The 18086-nt window shown below is 36.2% G+C and overlaps 1 protein-coding gene across 2 annotated transcripts in view; it reads left to right on the top strand.

Moving 5' to 3' along the window:
• Positions 1-18080, top strand: part of LOC117325949 — an 88539-nt gene extending 70459 nt beyond the window's left edge. For both annotated transcript variants that reach the window (XM_033882481.1, XM_033882482.1), the window contains exons 13-24: positions 1100-1233; positions 2796-2955; positions 4107-4308; positions 6451-6596; positions 7014-7229; positions 9294-9520; positions 9943-10174; positions 10319-10592; positions 12350-12606; positions 12966-13203; positions 13699-13799; positions 14017-18080. In XM_033882481.1, coding sequence (XP_033738372.1) covers positions 1100-1233; positions 2796-2955; positions 4107-4308; positions 6451-6596; positions 7014-7229; positions 9294-9520; positions 9943-10174; positions 10319-10592; positions 12350-12606; positions 12966-13203; positions 13699-13799; positions 14017-15033 — 3204 coding nt within the window. In that variant the 3' untranslated portion in view covers positions 15034-18080. The remainder of the gene's footprint in view (positions 1-1099; positions 1234-2795; positions 2956-4106; positions 4309-6450; positions 6597-7013; positions 7230-9293; positions 9521-9942; positions 10175-10318; positions 10593-12349; positions 12607-12965; positions 13204-13698; positions 13800-14016) is intronic.
• The last annotated feature ends 6 nt before the right edge of the window (positions 18081-18086 follow it).

Below are 18086 nucleotides of genomic sequence, written 5' to 3'. Positions count from 1 at the left end.
CGGCAGACATACGTGACAGAACACAAGAATCCTCAATCCCTGAATAACTACAGATCTTTGAATAATCAGCATAAATTTGCCATTTCCAGCATGTTGTCCAACACTTGGAATGACAGATCAAACAAAACCAATCTGTCCTCCAGCAACATGCACAGTAACATGACCAGCAATGAATCCAGTAGGATATCCCAATGCTCATCACAGTGTCATCCGTACTATAGATCAACCTAATGTTACATCAGTAATCTTGTCATCTTTGCCTCAATTGGTGTGCTCCGGAACATCAAATAATGCTAGTTCTCATATGGAATCACTGTTTGCTTGATCCTTCATTCAAAACTGTTACATAAAATTCATATTTCGGGTAGCGGTGTGCTTCGTCCACGTGTGAATAGGCCGAACAGTTTTATTCAAACATACACGCGTGCCACACTACTGTCATAGGCCTACGCATAGTTTTACAAAATTTTAATGTTCATATTACAATGATATTTATATATCATTTTGTGTTTCCTTATCATCAAGTTGATATGTCAATATCATAACTCCTACCTTAAAAAATAGTTCACATGCCTGCAGTGTCATTCACAAAAGAACTATATTTTCACACAAAATTACACAGTGAAGAGACCTTTTCACATTCAAGCATCACTTGTAAATGTCATCAATGACCAGCTGATAGTATATGTACACATATAAATGTTTCCAGTGACTGTACATTGCTTATGTTAAATTTTAATTTTGGTATGGAGAATTTATTTTTTTGCATCATTTTGTCTGTTAATTGTCTAATAAAAAAAACACGGTTTTTACCAATATGGCGTCATTGATGCTTCGTTGTTGATGTAGGAAGATAATTTTTTCAGTGTTTTAGAAAAGGAAATGAGAGATAAATACTCTTACATATGTTGGGATGTAGGATAGGGATTTTCCACCTCTGAGATCATTAAATGTTGTAAAAATCCTCTGCAAGCCTAGGGTTTCACATCATCTTATGACCCTTTGGATGGAATATCCCTATCCTTCATCCCAAAATATGTAAGAGTCTTATAGTCTAGCTTTTCAAATGTTGAATATTTAATTGGTTTTGTGATTTCAGGATAACAGAGATGTCATTCCAGGCTTGATCAGGAGATTTTCTATGCTGGTTTTCGACATAGATTATATGTGGGACCACCCCGACACAAAGAGATGTGGACGCTCTTTCATCCAGGCTGTCTTGAATGCCTACAGGTATAAAATATATCATTACAATTGTGTGCTCGATTAAAATTTGTGTCAGTTTATTGCAATCAAACTTCTGATACCATACATATACTATTGGTAACACTTTTAAGGCGTTACCATCCGGGATTATGTATTCATAATTGATCCGCATGATACAATTTCAGGTTCCTCAAAATTGACACATATTAAATGCATAATTGTCAACTTCTTGGAATTTCCTTGGGGAGAGTGTGATTATTGCAAATGTCAAGGTTCTGATAAAAACATTAACATTCGTTTGACCAACTAAAATCAACAGATAACAGTCATAGTGATAAGACTTACCAGCGAGGGATGAATTGTGCAATCATGTTGTACGCTTGAGTGTCATGCCTGGAATGATATGGAAAGTATATGCTGGTGCAGGATATTGATACAATGTAATTGTTTAGCATGCGCACATACTCACCTGCTCACAAAAACAACTTATCAGGATAACTGCCCTCACATACATTGCATTCCAATGTTTAATGTAATATAAGGCGTTGAAACTGTCACCTGTTGGTCAGTCAACCCTGAACCATGTTATTTTGTAACATAGCAACAAATCCAATGTGTATATCCAATATGGCTCCAAGAGTTACTGTAATACATTGGGATTCTTCCTTCTTGATATGAGAGCTATAAGGTTGACAGAGTGAGTATAATTAAAGGTTGACAGAGGGCATATAAGGTTGACAGAGGGAGTATAAGGTTGACAGAGAGAGTATAAGGTTGACGGCGGGAGTATAAGGTTGACAGAGGAAGTATAAGGTTTACAGAGGGCGTATAAGGTTGACAGAGGGCGTATAAGGTTGACGGAGGGAGTATAAGGTTGACAGAGGGCGTATAAGGTTGAGAGAGGGAGTATAAGGTTGACAGAGGGAGTATAAGGTTGACAGAGGGAGTATAAGGTTGACAGAGGGATTATAAGGTTGACAGAGGGAGCATAAGGTTGACGGAGGGCGTATAAGGTTGACAGAGGGAGTATAAGGTTGACAGAGGAAGTATAAGGTTGACAGAGGAAGTATAAGGTTGACAGAGTGAGTATAATTAAAGGTTGACAGAGGGCATATAAGGTTGACAGAGGGAGTATAAGGTTGACGGAGGGTGTATAAGGTTGACGGAGGGCGTATAAGGTTGACGGAGGGAGTATAAGGTTGACAGAGGGAGTATAAGGTTGACAGAGGGAGTATAAGGTTGACGGAGGGAGTATAAGGTTGACAGAGGGCGTATAAGGTTGACGGAGGGAGTATAAGGTTGACAGAGGGATTATAAGGTTGACAGAGGGAGTATAAGGTTGACAGAGGGAGTATAAGGTTGACAGAGGGAGTATAAGGTTGACAGAGGGATTATAAGGTTGACAGAGGGAGTATAAGGTTGACGGAGGGAGTATAAGGTTTCAATCAGTTTACAATGTATAACTTTACTGCAGTAACTAAAGCCCATTCTCAAAATGATTTGCTGCTTAAACTAATAAAGTGTTTAAATATCATGTGTAGCTGTCGTTATTAGTTCAATAAGACAACTGACAATATTTATGATTTCAGTACTGGACAAGACATACCTGACGGAGTCAACAAAACCTTCATACGGATGTTTATATGGACGATGCAGACAGAGGGTTTGGACTACATGGATTTACAAAACGGGACTGAAACATTTTATTGTGTTGTAGCTTCACGTTTCTTGGGGGATTTTGCAAGCAAGGTACACATTTTAGTAGAAATAGATAAATGATACAAGTTTTGAGTTACGAGCCTTTGCAAGCAAAAATGAAATATTTTAAATAATTATATTATGGATCATAAATCTAATATGTAGGGAATCTCACGACAGATTCTTTTATCATATGACATTTTTTCATCCTTCCTCATCAAAAACTGATTTTCTCTTTGCCATCACAAGCTGATTCCAAATGTTGCAACCAAAACACCCAATCCCTCAAAGCAGGTCAATTTTGAATATACTGGTGAGGGAAGAAATAGTCCTACACATACGTACAATTTACTCTTAAAATTTAATTTAAATACAGACCTTACAACAAGCTTCAAAACAAGATTTCATACAAAGTGTTTTTGTTTGCTTGTTTGTTTACAAAATCATTGATATCATTGTTGTTAATGCGAATATGTCTGCCCTGCCCCTGGGGTGACCTGATCTGTTGTCTGCTTGTTTACACAGGCAGACCTTCAACTTCAACTGTATCTAGAATAAGCTGATTGACTATTTAATCAAACTTGAAATTGATTTCTTCAATTTCAACAGTGTACTCATGGTTTTCCAGCAGTCTCTTTATAAGGCTCTTGCCTTAGTTGTTAATCTTCACTTCATCTCCTTCAACTTTTAAACATTGTCATTTTACTATAAGCCTAGCAGTCATCACTTTTTACGCTTCGTAGTAAAAAGAAGTACGACGTTCCCACACGTATAAATACAGTTCACATAGAATTAGCCAATCAGCATAGCGAGAGGTGTTATTACACATGTGAATTAAAAAAAATTACGTACTGGCTTTATTACACAGTATATCAAGGTAGTAATATTATAAATTGGTTTACAATAACTGAAAACTTTGTCAGTTACAACTTTCTGTGTCACTACTTTTAAAGGTCGGAACCGCACCAGCGGGGCCAATAAGCAATTGATAAATTGCAATGCTAGTGTAAGCCATAATTTCGTTTATAATTTTTTTTTAATGAAAACTGGTTGATGGGTGTGTTCCACCAGATATAATGATGTTATATACCTGTATTTGATATCTAGTAGGTCAGTATCTAGAATTTGAGTTTCATGTGATCTCTAGTACGTAGGTCAGTATCTAGAATTTGAGTTTCATCAATCATTTTTTATCTTTCTAGCATGTCGATCATCATAATGCTGAAGTTTGCAAACCACTGATTCCAGCCTTATTTAATCAAATGGAACATGAGGAGAAAAATCTAGTAGATGCTAGTCGCGCTGTAGTTGGGAGAATTGGTACAAGTGCGCCCAACCTTTTGAAAGGACATTTGAGCTCTCTTGTTGCTTGGTGCAAATGCACAGGTTCCTTGAATTCTTTTGGTAAGTACTGTTGCCTTATTGAACATATACGTTTCCCATTGATCCAAGAACTCAGATGAACATTACATTCAGCCATATATTTCTTTGAAAACTTATTAGGGCCCCGTATTGAAGATACAGATACCCTTTATTAATCACCGACTGTCTGTCTTTCTGTCCATTCAAAAAGGATTTTAATCCTTGCTAGAACTTTGGTATTTATTGTCTGATTCACATAAAACTTGGTTAAGATGTTCATTTCACAAAAATGCACACTTTAACTTAATAAACAGTCAATGTCAAAGGTCTAGGACATAAGGTTCAAATTTTGCATCTTTTCACTTATGAACATTTTGTTATGGCATGATGTAGCAAAGTTGTTTGGAATTAAACAAGGAGTTAACTGATGAAAGGTCAAGGTCACGGACAAAGGTCAACATCAAATAAAGCGTGATCACTAATGGACATGTTGTGATGACATGATGAAACAAAGTTGTTCACAATTAAATAAGGAGTTTACTTACCAATGATCAGGGTCTTCAATTCAAGGTCGCTTGGTCAATGTGAAGGTCAATATTTGTGTCGCCTGAAAAAGGCAACATATAGGTATTACAATGTTGCCGTCGGCGTCGTTGTCTGCACAATGGTTTCCGTGCGATATCTTGAGTTCCATTTGGCCAATCAAACTCAAACTTCATACAGTGCTTGGGATTGCTTTTCAGGTTTGAAGGTCAAAGGTCAAGGTCACTTACTATAAATAGAAAATTTGTTTCCATATGATAACTCGAGTTTTCCTTAGCCAATCAGGCTCAAACTTCATACAGTGCTTCTTTACCAAAAGTGCTTGCTTAGATTGCTTTTCAGGTTAAAAAGGACAATGGTCACGGTAACTATAAATGAAAAGTCCACACAATGGTTTCCGTGCGATAACTTGAGTTCCCATGGGCCAATCAAACTCAAACTAAGGAACATTTTGTTGTGGGACTATGAAGCAGTATTTGCCAAATTATATGTTTTTCTCTGATGGACATTTTGTATTATTATGAAGCAAAGTTAAGGTAGAATTAAACAAGGAGTCAGCTGTCGGGTTTGATGGGTCAGAGGGCATAGTCATAATTTAAACTTTTCACTGATGAACATTTTTTTAAGACATTATTAAGCAAAGTTATACAAGGAGTTGGCTGACCAAAATTCAAGGTACAGTAGTAATGGTGTCATAGGTCATTGTATTTATAGGTCACATTTTGTATCTTTTCACTGATGAACAGATTGTTATGAAACAAAGTTGGTCACATTTAAGCAGGTAGTCAGCTGACTAATGGTCAAGGTCATTGGGTAAAATGTCAAGGGCACCTCTTGTATCTTTTTGTAAATGAATATTTTGTTAAGGTCACTGGGTCCGAAGCCAAGGTCACATTTTTTGTTGTTGTACTGACTTACATTTTTTAGGAAATTATGAATTAAAGTTGTTCTCTCCTCTTGCCAAATGTCAAAATAATTTGTTTCAGAGGTCAAAGTTCAGTTTAGTATATTTTCATTAATAAAGATTGCCCTTACCACATGATGATAGATCATTTGCTGACCTCTCAGTGCCCTAGCTTTATTTTAAGTTTGATGTAGAAAAAAGGCTGATGGTTAAAGTTTTGTGTTAATATTTCTAATTCACATAAAGGTCTTTTTAGATATCTCTCAAATTTCATATGTTTGTTCTCCTTGTCTCAAGATTCATATGTAGGTTGCCCTTGGGCCCTTATATTGTCCCTATTTGATTTTGAGTATGATCCATAAAGCAAAATTGCTGTTTAGCATTGCTATTTCTGATTCACTGAAAATTCTTCTCTAAGATGTTTCTTATATTCCATAAGAAGGCTTAAAGGATTAAAATAGAGAAAAATCATACATCGAACAAACAAAGATAATTCAGTGATGGGCCCTCTTGGATCTTTTGTTATGTTTCTAGTCATGTTGAAATTCAAAATGGCTGTAATATGCAATTATGTATCAAATTGAAAAAAACGTGATGAGAATGAGTATGGCCTCAAGCCAACGTTGATATTGATAATTGCAAGGTATGGTCCCAGACTGATAATTAACTTCTATTTTCTGTTGTTTTTTGCTAGAAATCTATTAGACACATTATCTGAATGTGTTATCTTTTCTAAGGTGCCATATATAAGCCGTATGAGGAGAGTGATGGATTCACAAAGCAGGAATTCAAAGATATCATGGAAGCAATAGAAGGAAATGCAGGAGGAGATTTTAACTTAGAGCCTTTGTTGCTAAAACCAATGGCTGTGAAACAAGGGGAGGTAAGGCAGACTATTATTTTGGGTTATTTTATGTAGCTCAAAATTTGTATATCTAATATCTTGTGTGTCGTTTATATAATCTAACTTAGGTTAACAATGTTTATAAGACGGGTCAGAGACTAAAGAGGACACCAGTTAACAGAATGGGCAGGAACTTAAAGACAATATGCACATAATATAGTATAGGTATAATTGCATAGTGAGTGACAAAGCATAGGTGTGAAAGGTCACAAGGATGAAGGACGTGTAGATTGTGATAATGGTATTGATAAGGGAGAGGTATTGTCACAAGCCAGGTAAAAATCGTCACTGTCAGGTGATTATTGTTTGGGTTAGATGATGATGGTTACATCAATGCACCATTCTAGCTCTTCACCCAGATACCATGGTAACTTTTATTTTTTTCTGTCACTCTAGCTCTTTACTCAACACCATGTTGACTTTTTGATCAGCATGATTGGAAAGCAGTATGCCAGGTACTACATGCTGCAGATTTTGGGTGAACTTATACCAAAACAACCAAAACTGTTTGGAGATAGCCTGATCAAACATGTTCTACAAAATCCAGAAATAGAACCCTTACACTCAACAGGTATTCAGATGATAGCTGTCAATCTTGGACTGACAAACCAGGTATGTTTTGATCTGCTTGATTGATTTAAACAAATCATTTAATTATTTGTTCAATCTTCCTAATAAATGGGATTTGGTACTTGTCAAGATAACACAACATAGAAACCCCTTGTCCCAAATCTCACCTGCCCGAATGAATGACCTTGACCTTTATTCAAGGTCATAGGGGTCAAATATGTTAAAATCATTTAAATGATTTCTTCTCAATAATCAAAGGGTCCTAGGAGGTGATGTTTGAACTCTATTATGCTTGGATAAAGTGCTTTTAAGTTTGTTCAAATGAATGAACTTGACATATTCAAGGGCACAGGGATCCAAACAACTTCCCAATACCAAAGAGGCCCAGGGACTTGATTTTGTGCATATAGCATGCTCTGGTGAAGGGGTACCGAGTTTGTTCAAATGAATGACCTTGACCTTTATGCAAGGTGACTGGGGTCAAATATGTTGAAATCTTTAAACAATGATTTCTTTACTTACATGAATAAACCTAGCTAGCCTTCTCCGATAATTTAATCACGTGGTGATCAGCACTAGTTATACCCCCGCAACGAAGTTAAGGGGATATACTGGAATCAGGTTGTCTGTCCGTCCGTCCGTCCGTCCGTCCGTCCGTCTGTAGACGCATTTTGTCCGGACAACTACTCCTAAACCGATGGGCCAATTCCGATGAAACTTCACACAAATATTAATGATCATGTGTAGATGTGCATGCCACTTTATTTTTCTTAAAATTATGGTTGCTATGGCAACTGGTCACTATAAACAGGTTTTCCGATAAGAACCATAACTTTAAGTTTGTCCGGACAACTCCTAAACTAAATGGCCAATTTTAATGAAACTTCACACAAATATAGAGGACCATGTGTAGATGTGCATGCCACTTTCTTTTTTTCAAAATTATGGTTGCTATGGCAACTGGTCACTATAAACAGGTTTTCTGACAAGAACAATAACTTTAAGTTTGTCTGGACAACTTCTCCTAAACCGATGGGCCGATTTCAATGAAACTTAATTTTTTTTTCAAAATTATGGTTGCTATGGCAACTGGTCACTATATTACTGGGTTATCTTAGTTAGCCTCTAATTAACAGTTCCAATTCACCATTGACTCGTGCAGATTGTGGGGGTATTTGTCAGCCATCCTGGCGACAGTTCTAGTTGAAAATTATATCATTACTAGGTATGACTTGTTAGTATCTGCATATGATATGACCTAGATCAACTTCAAATTTGTTCTAGAAACAGGTGTGCGATTCAGGCCCATTGGGCCTCTTGTTTTGTGATTTTTGTGATTGCTAACTTACCACAAATTTGGTCATAAATACATTTGAACAAAATATTTCTTGCATTGGTCTTACCACATGCGATTTTAGACTCTTGTTGGCATAAGTAATCGGAAGTTTTCCTCTGTAGTCTCAAGTAAAGGGAAATATTCAACTTAATTCCTGAACTAGACATTTTCCATAGGAAAGCATCATTGAATATAAGGGAAAATGTTGGTAAAAAAACTTTCCTAACATTTTGTAATGCTTCCCTATGGCAAATTGTATGTTAAGGAAGTTTATGCGATGAAGTAATACTTGTGGAACTGGGGTCTACTTTGTCATCCTTTCATATTTTAAAGGGTTTAGTTTTTATATGTACTTAACTCAACATCATAGCCTGACTATATGAACTAAGCATGTATTTGATGCAACAGCCATTAGTGGATACAATTCTGAGCTTATTAATCTGGTCAGGAAATGTCCATATCTCAATTATATGTTCAACTCTGGCTGCTAGGTATGGTGTGGAATTCTCAAACTTCATCGACAATATGAAGTTAACAAATTTCTTGACTTAATTTTGTAAAATATTTGAAGTGTTTTAAATATTGCTCATCTTCTTTCTGGAGTATTTTGTGCACTGCCATCCTTTCATATTTTGAAAGATTTATCTGATACAGGAGACATTGCATTTTGTGTTTGTGTTTTTTTAAAGATAATGATCATATACTTTGAACCCATTCCTTTTTTGTATCTTAATATGACTTTTGCATTAACTATCTATTTTATTTAACAGTCACTAGTGGTTAGGATTCTGAAGGAGCTCATCATTCTGGTGAAGAAATGTCCTGATCACAATTTTATGTTCCCCCTGTTGGATGCTATGCGAACTTTGGCCGCTAAGTATGGTGTGGAAACTCTCAAACCTCATCGAGAATTTTTCGAGGATTTGCAGCAGAATGGAAAAACAATGTTTTTAAAAGACACAGCCACTTCGATTGTCAATGCAATGGATGGAATCAGGTACTATATGACTGAACCGGTTTGAGAATACTTTACAGTAAACGTTTTTTTTTATATTTAAACCAGACACTACATGTGTTGCAAGGTGTCCGGATTATTCTAGATTAATGCCAGTAAGATTCTTTATCAAGAAACCAAGGGGACTTTAGGTTTCCTCTCTGTCTGTCTTGTGCGTATAAATGTAATGCCAAGGTTTTGTGTGCTCTACCGACTTCATTCCTCTCATGAGTTTGATTCAACTTTACACAATGATTAAAGACCCTGTGTTTGAAGGCATTTCGGTAAAAGTCAAGGTCACTGTAACTAATTTTAGCTGGAGCTGATAGGGAACATACATTGGTTTAACAATATCAAGTATTCTTGTTTAAAGAGATAACTAAATGTCATTTGCTAAAGTCATCAATTTCCATATCAAATTTCAGTATGCAAGGTATTGTCATAGATGTCATACAAACAAAGGAGAAGGTCGAAGAACTTGACAAGAAGGTCACAAAAGTTGAAGGGGATGTCAAAGGGTTAAAGACTACTGTTGACAGGCATGACAAGGAAATCACAACAGTGAAAACCGGAATTAAAACTGTCAAGAAACGTGTTGATGTTGTGGAAAAAGATCTTTCTGATACAAAGGTCAAGGTCGAAGAGATTGACAAAAAGGTGGGAATTTTCTCCTGTTTGACTATTTTGCGGTCTGTGTTTTATATCTGAAATGCCACAGTTTAAAAAAAAAATTACTTTTTTCGCTTTGGAAAACAGTATTAATATTGATGTTCATCTATGTTTCTGCACTTTGTATTACAGACAATGTCCAACGCCCCAGCATGGTCACGTGATCTTACAAAGTTAATGAATCCAAAGTCTGATCATGATTGGAGGCTATTGGCTCAGCGACTGGGATACTCACCAAAGGACATAAAGGCATGGGCTACCCAGAATGACCCCTGCATGGCGCTCCTCAGTGAGTGGTACGCTACCAACAAGACATCTGAGGCTACCCATGCAGTACTTACCACTCTGCAGGAAATGAACAGACAAGATGCTGCGATCATTGTAGAGAATGCAATGAAGGTTGTAGGTCAGTGCTGTGTCTATTTGGGAGTATATGGAATTATTAGCTCACCTGCCCGAAGGGCAAGTGAGCTTATGCCGTGGTGCGGCGTCCGTCGTCCGTCCGTCCGGCCGTCCGGCGTCAACTTTTTCATTCAAACAACTTCTTCTCAATAACCAAGAGGCCCAGGGACTTGATATTGGGCCTGTAGAATGCTGGGGTGAAGGGCTACAAAGTTTGTTCAAATAAATGACCTTGACCTTCATTCAAGGTCACATGGGTCAAATAGGACATAATCTTCAGACGACTTCTTCTCAATAACCAAGAGGCCCAGGGACTTGATATTGGGCCTGTAGCATGCTGGGGTGAAGGGCTACAAAGTTTGTTCAAATAAATGACCTTGACCTTCATTCAAGGTCACATGGGTCAAATAGGCTATAACTTTCAAACGACTTCTTCTCAATAACCAAGAGGCCCAGGGACTTGATATAGGGCCTGTAGCATGCTGGGGTGAAGGGCTACCAATTTTGTTCAAATAAATGACCTTGACCTATATTCAAGGTCACAGGTGTGAAATTGGCTTAAATCTTTAAACAATAATTTTGCGACAGCCAAGAGCCTACCAGACCTGATAATAGGCAAATAGAATGCTGGAATGAAGGACTAGAAAATTTTTAATATGAATAAAACTAGCTTACAATGATATTTGAATAAAGAGGTAATCAACATAGTATCTTTAGAAATGACCTCAATCAACTTCAAAGTTGCTGTAGAGCCAGGTGAGCGATACAGGCCCATTGGGCCTCTTGTTTGTATCACCTTTTTTGAAATATATCTTGAATTAACATATTACAAGACACATAAATTTAACTATCATTTGTCTTCATTATCTGAATTTGCAATATGTATTGTATTATGAAAGAGCCTGAAATACTCTTAGTCCTTCCTGTTCACAAGTATCGCATGTCATTCTGTGGAGTCTGTCAACAATTCATTCCTCCCAAACAACCATTATCATGTACAAATGGTATTACAACCAACCATATTTGCTTTGAAACCTTGCTACCACAAATTTAGTTCAGATAAAGAGTATTTTCTCCTTTCTACCTGGCCTCCATGGTTAGAGTATGCATCCTAGGTATGATAAGATAAGATATTTCAATAGTTAGGTCTTATAGAGAATGTCATCTGCTTTTCAAATGCATACTTTTTAAGTTTGGAGTGCAGTATTAATACACCATTTGCATAGGTATGTGGTTGGTCTGAACACTGTAAGTTCATGCAAAAAGAATTAGGAATTCGAAGTTATGCTTTTTTTATTACCAGAGTAGAGGGAATTAATTTGAAATGGTGCTTTCCTGGGCCAAGTGATTAACAAAGTGTGTAGGTTTTATACATGGAACTAAATGAGTGGGACTTAGTATTGGGAATGTAACAGAAACTAATAATCTGTTTATTACGCTATATGTATAATGTGACCAATTTCTCACAGAATTTCAGGAATTTATGACCGTTTTTCTTAGACTGTTTTTGATACCGTATGGTTTCAACTTGACCGAAACGTTTTTCCACCGAAAATTTATCTGACTTAAAAATGCTTAACATTCCATTGATCGTTTTTGCCTTTCATAGCTTACATTAGTTGGAATTTAGATGACCAATTTTAACAATTTTTGTATCTAGTACGTCCATTTTCAACGTGAATTCCATTAGGATAGCTAAAAACTATAAACTATAGATTTCAATCGTACCTTTACTGTATCTGTATATTTACATCAATTTAGATGATGTTGTGAAGGAAGCACCCGAGTACACCAAACCGCCTCCAGTCTTCCTGAGCTACCAATGGGGTCACCAGAACGAGGTGAAGTTACTAAGGCAACACCTTCTCATGGCGGGCTATGAATGTTGGATGGATATCGGACAGATGGGAGGCGGGGATAAACTGTTTCAGAAAATTGACAATGGTATCAGAGGATCGAAAGTCGTCATATGCTGTGTGTCGGGGAAGTATGCCAAGTCTCCAAACTGTAACAGAGAGGTAAGGAAAGGTTTTCAGTCTTAATATGTTGGTTAATATTGATTAAATAAGAAGTGGAATATGTGCTTGTTATATAGGAACTTGCATCAAGTATGAGAAAATGTGTTTGTAAAATAATGTATTGTATTTTGTTAAAAAAATATCTTTTCAAATTAGGTTTTTAGTCAGAATCTGTTTGAAAAAAAGAAAATAGAATGTGTCATTCATGAAAAGTGGTTGAAAAAGAGAAAATGGAGTGTGTAATTCATGACAAGAGAAGTGCCATGTGTGATTGTTATATAAGAACTTGCATCAAGTATGAGAAAATGTGTCTGTAAAGTAACGTTTTGAAGTTTATAAAACAAATCTTTTCAATTTAGGTGAACCTTGCCGTAAACCTTGGGAAGCCAATGATTCCCCTCCTGATGGAGAAAATGGGTTGGCCCCCTCAGGGCTCCATGGGACCCATCTTCAGTGAGTATCTGTTTGTGAGGTTCTTCCAGCGAGAAGGGGAAGAGACTAAAGACCAACGTTACTGGCCAGTTCCAAAGTTTCAGGAACTTTTGATGCAGCTCAACATCTACAAAACCCTGCCAGATGAATCACTTGTTGCTAAAGGTTAGTGAAGGAGTTAAATGCATCCTAATATTGAAAGTGTAAAATACTGTCTATTTCCCTAATTTCAAAAAACGTTTGGTTCCCAAGTTATTACATCAGTAAATATGTACATAGATAGAAATTCTTGTCCAATTTAAATTGACTGATGTTGAGATAAAATGAAAATGGGATTGATGTAGTGGCTTCTTAGGGGACATTGGAGAAACCAAAATAGTTCTGCTACACTCATTGCAAGATTAAGAACTTACATTTGTGTCCTACCTTTGCCTGCTCTTTCGTTTTTCTTCTGTGGATTTATCTTCAATCACAGACATTGCGCGGGCATAAGCCACTGAAACAAGGCGGATTATCAAAGACATTTTTTATGCAAAGTTACTCACGAATTAGTACCCAGGCATAATGTTTATGAAATGTAATGCTTTAAATCAATGAAGAGAAGTGCTCACTTGGCTACTTACAAAAATCTCTTTTATACTAAAAAATATTTACCTACAGAGTACAAAAAGTGGTGGGTCCCTGTGGCTGAAGAAATTATCATCACCAAGAAACCTATCGGCAGTGGAGGTCAGAATACTGCAACCACGGCTGGGGGAAAGGTATGTTAAATGCATTGGCCATTTTCCCTCAGTATATAGTAAGTTGTTTCTGAATAAAAAAAATACCGATGGTGCTTAATCTCTATTCTCTATTTGAAATTGAAAAGATTTTTCATGTAAATGTATTTTTTGCTTGAAAATCAGTTTTTTCACATCTCTACGATACTTTGTAATTTGGCATGGTACCTTTAATACGTTCCGTGTCTTAACCTTGCAGGGAGAGGAAAGCAAGTCTCCAGATGTGTTCTTGTCATACCAGTGGGGTAAGCAGAAGCAGATAAAACAGTTGTACAAGAGGCTGTGTGAGCTTGGTTTGACCTGCTGGATGGACATCTACCAGATGGGAGGTGGAGACTCCCTGTATGACAAGATTGACCGAGGTGTACGAGGCTGTAAGATCGTTCTGAGTTGTGTGACCACTAAGTACGCAGTCTCAGCCAATTGTCGACGAGAGGTAAGCCTAGCTGATTCTTTGAAGAAGCCTGTAGTTCCTCTTCTATTGGAAGAGATGCAATGGCCACCTAGTGGGCCAATGAGCATGGTCTTCACACAACTTCTGTTCATCAATTTCTACCGTGACGAGGACGTTCAGATGACATGGAAAGGGGATAAATTTGATGAGCTTCTATCCAAAGTAACGGATCACGTGCCTGGTTTTATGGGATGCATTGATGATTCAAAGACCAAAAAAGTAAAAGAAATACCCGAAAAGAAACCGGAATCGGAAAAACCAGCAAGATCGCCAAATGCAGCAAACAACACAGTTAATTCACCCCCACCTCCCTTACATTCTTCAGAAAATCCATCTACAGCACAACAAACATCGCAACCACCACCTCCTCCATACACACCTCAACCCCAATCTGACCAGCCACAACCTGGACAACCATACATCCCAGCTCAACAGCCTACAGCAGTTCAACCACATACACATGGACATCCATATGCTCAGCAACAACAATATGGGCATGCACAACCTCAAGCATATGCTCAACAACAACCACCATATGCACAACAGCAAATGTATGGACAAACACCACCCCAACCATATGCTCAACAACAACCATATGGGCACGCACAATATCAAGCATATGCCCAACAACAACAACAACCATATGCACAACAGCAAATGCATGGACAAGCACAACCATACACGCAGCAAACATCCAGTCAAGCTTCTCCAGCTCATATTATTCGAGCAAATGAAAAATCTTCCTCGTGTGTTCTTCTTTAATATATAGCTATCGAGCATCAAGGAAGACTGTTGGCTAACCAATGTAACTCCAGGCCTGGTAGTACACAAGCTAAGGTTAGGATCCGGAAAATATTGACAAAATAATTGCTTAGGGGCGAGTTGCTTCCTATCCACTCGGTTTGGAAGAGTTTCAATAACTGATTTGGTAGTGTCAGGCTAACTGGGGTGTTTTCGGTCCCTAGGCATTAAATTTACGACTTCAGTTACAATTGCAGGCAACCTATGTAGCTTAGTTTTGGAGCTATTTTATCTGAAGTGTAACTGTTTAGAAGTCTGTATATCAACCAATAATAGTAGTACATTCCTAGAATAGCTGGCGTTAATAATGTACCCTACTCTATTTATTTTGTTAATTCGCTGTCCATTGCCAATTTAATATCTGTATCATAACAATGCTGTATTCAGAACAAGAACGTGTTGAAACTGTCATAGCTACAAGATACGGTCCAATTGGAGCTGTAACACGATGTAGTTTGGTGGTGGAATATCAGATTTTTATTTTTCGAGAGTCGATATGGAATCATACGCCAAGTGGTTAAAACAAGATGGAAGTGTACACACCTTTAAACTACTTTAAATTAAAATGTACCTATTAAGTTACTAAAAGAAATTGAGCATGCAATTTCGTTAATGTATTTATTCTATTTTTTTTTTCAATCTCTATCTGTACAAAACTTCAATTCTGACATTCCTTGTTGACTCAGACGTCTCCTAATACGTGGCCTTATTTGAATGACAAGGTGAATCATGCTATCATGTCAAACAATTGAGTCAAATATTAATGTCAACAAATGTCAACGTTATTTTTGTTATTGTTTTCAAATCGAATGGGTGATATATGTTAATCCTTACAACAATGCTGTTGAAAAAAGTTTGAAATTTAATGAATTTTGTGTCAAGAAGGAGACAGATTGCGCTGACTAATCTTCATGTTTTCTTGTAACCTATGTTTATTATATGTTATACATTTTGTTCGATTTTATGGATTTCATCGTTTTTACTTGACGTTTTAACTGAATAGATGTTGAGTACTATTCGTCAGTGTTTTCCTATAGCGTGAAAATTGTTGAGTATGTTTTTGGTGACATGCTGACTTATTGGGCTATCAACGACATTCAAGAATTCAAATGAATCAATATTTTCTCCATTTAACTATATTTGGCATCCCATTTGACGAATGCAAACGAGACTAAGGTCCTATCCGTTGGCATTGGTATCCATGTCGCAACTATATTGATCATTAGGTGTAACTCCGAATAGGTTATTTGCGATCTAATCTATTCCTACAGTGAAAAGAAGCATACAATTTGGTTAGACCATATATTATGACTTTCAGAACTCATTGATAGTTTACCGATTCGCGTCCAATTGGATTTTACTTGGTGATTTCTATTTATTGTTTTTACTGTATTTATTAATTATTTATTTATCATTTATAATTTTTTGAAATTATTTTTGAACAATATTGGAGAACTTTTTTTATATTATTTTACAGGTTTTCATCATACATGTACAGTTTATATTTCTAAATATTATGCATCGTCAAAATTTGATAGTGGTATCCGTCCTGTGATCAAACAGTTTTTAAAACTGATGACAATGTCTCTATTGTTATTCATAATATATATTTTTTGTATTTGTTATTGGTGTTCATTTGACCTGTTATGAGCCAATTTCATAGAAAGAGTACTAGTTCTTTATAGTTGTTTCTCTAATAAAACCTTAAATCATGCATGTTTGACAAAGTGGCATGTGATAAATACATTGGCTGACGACTTGACTTGTTATTAAACAAAAAAGAGATAAAATTTTAATTGTTTATAATGGCGGTGGAATAAAATTAAGTTCAATGTCTGGTGCGTGCTACATTCTATGTTTACATGTGTTGCAGAAAGATAAGAAGTACATAGATAGCAAAATGTGTTGGATGAACATTTTAAAGTTTACTTTTCACATTTAACTCGACCTATACAAGCGATCGAAAAACCAGTAGGAACTTTCCGTCATATCTTTGGAAAAACATTTTTCGAAGATATGACGGATACATAGAATTTAATAATGGATTTCTTTTCTTTCCTGCTTCCTGATGTCCTAGGATTCACCATTGTGAAGTCAGTCTTATTGTATCTGTGTACATATTTATGTGCGTGTTTGTATTTTGATAACATTCTGGCAACCACAATCAAATAATAACTTAACATGCCGTCCTTCATTATATAATTACTTTAGGGAGAACATGCCGTCCTTCATTATATAATTACTTTAGGGACAACATGCCGTCCTTCATTATATAATTAGTTTAGGGACGAGTTGTAACTGTAAGACATAATTTCATTTGTGTATTCATAATTTCATTTTAATACTTGTTTAAGTATACTCTTCCTTTTTATTTCATCTATAGTATTCTATAATCTTAAAACCAGGTTATACAATAGTTTATGGTATTCAATGGTATTTTCATTGCTAACTTTTAAACAGTGTGCAATTTGTTACTGACGAATCTCGTGATGTATAAAGTTTGAACTGTGCCGTATTACGTTATATGACTGTTTACACAACGTTTAATTATAAGATTATGCTTTTCTCCATTGATGTAAATGCATGACGTAGCTGCAAATCTCAAAGTGCCATATGATATTGCTATATTTTGTATATATATATATATAAATTTTGCACGAGATATACATTGGTGATCGATAGTTATATACTTTACACGAAGTTTTGCCATACTATGTTTTATATAAAATGTATATAGATTATAACTTTGAACAACGTACAAATTGTTTCCAGTGATATCTATACATGCATATACAAATGTACTGTACCTAGTTAATACATTAATGCATATTTTAAAAGTAATTGATATTTAGTTTGTTATTCATAGTTTGGAACTCCTTGGATAGATAGTCTTTAGTGACTGGCACGTTACATCATAATATTATTAGATATTTTCCTCACGAAGACATTCTTTTTTTTTTAACCAATAAGTATTTTTATTTTATTTTTTTTGATACATATGCTATCTGTTTACC

Source organism: Pecten maximus, chromosome 4 (assembly GCF_902652985.1).
Source record: "Pecten maximus chromosome 4, xPecMax1.1, whole genome shotgun sequence".
Taxonomy (NCBI): Eukaryota; Metazoa; Mollusca; class Bivalvia; order Pectinida; family Pectinidae; genus Pecten; species Pecten maximus.
This window is presented reverse-complemented; position numbering and strand designations above follow the sequence as displayed.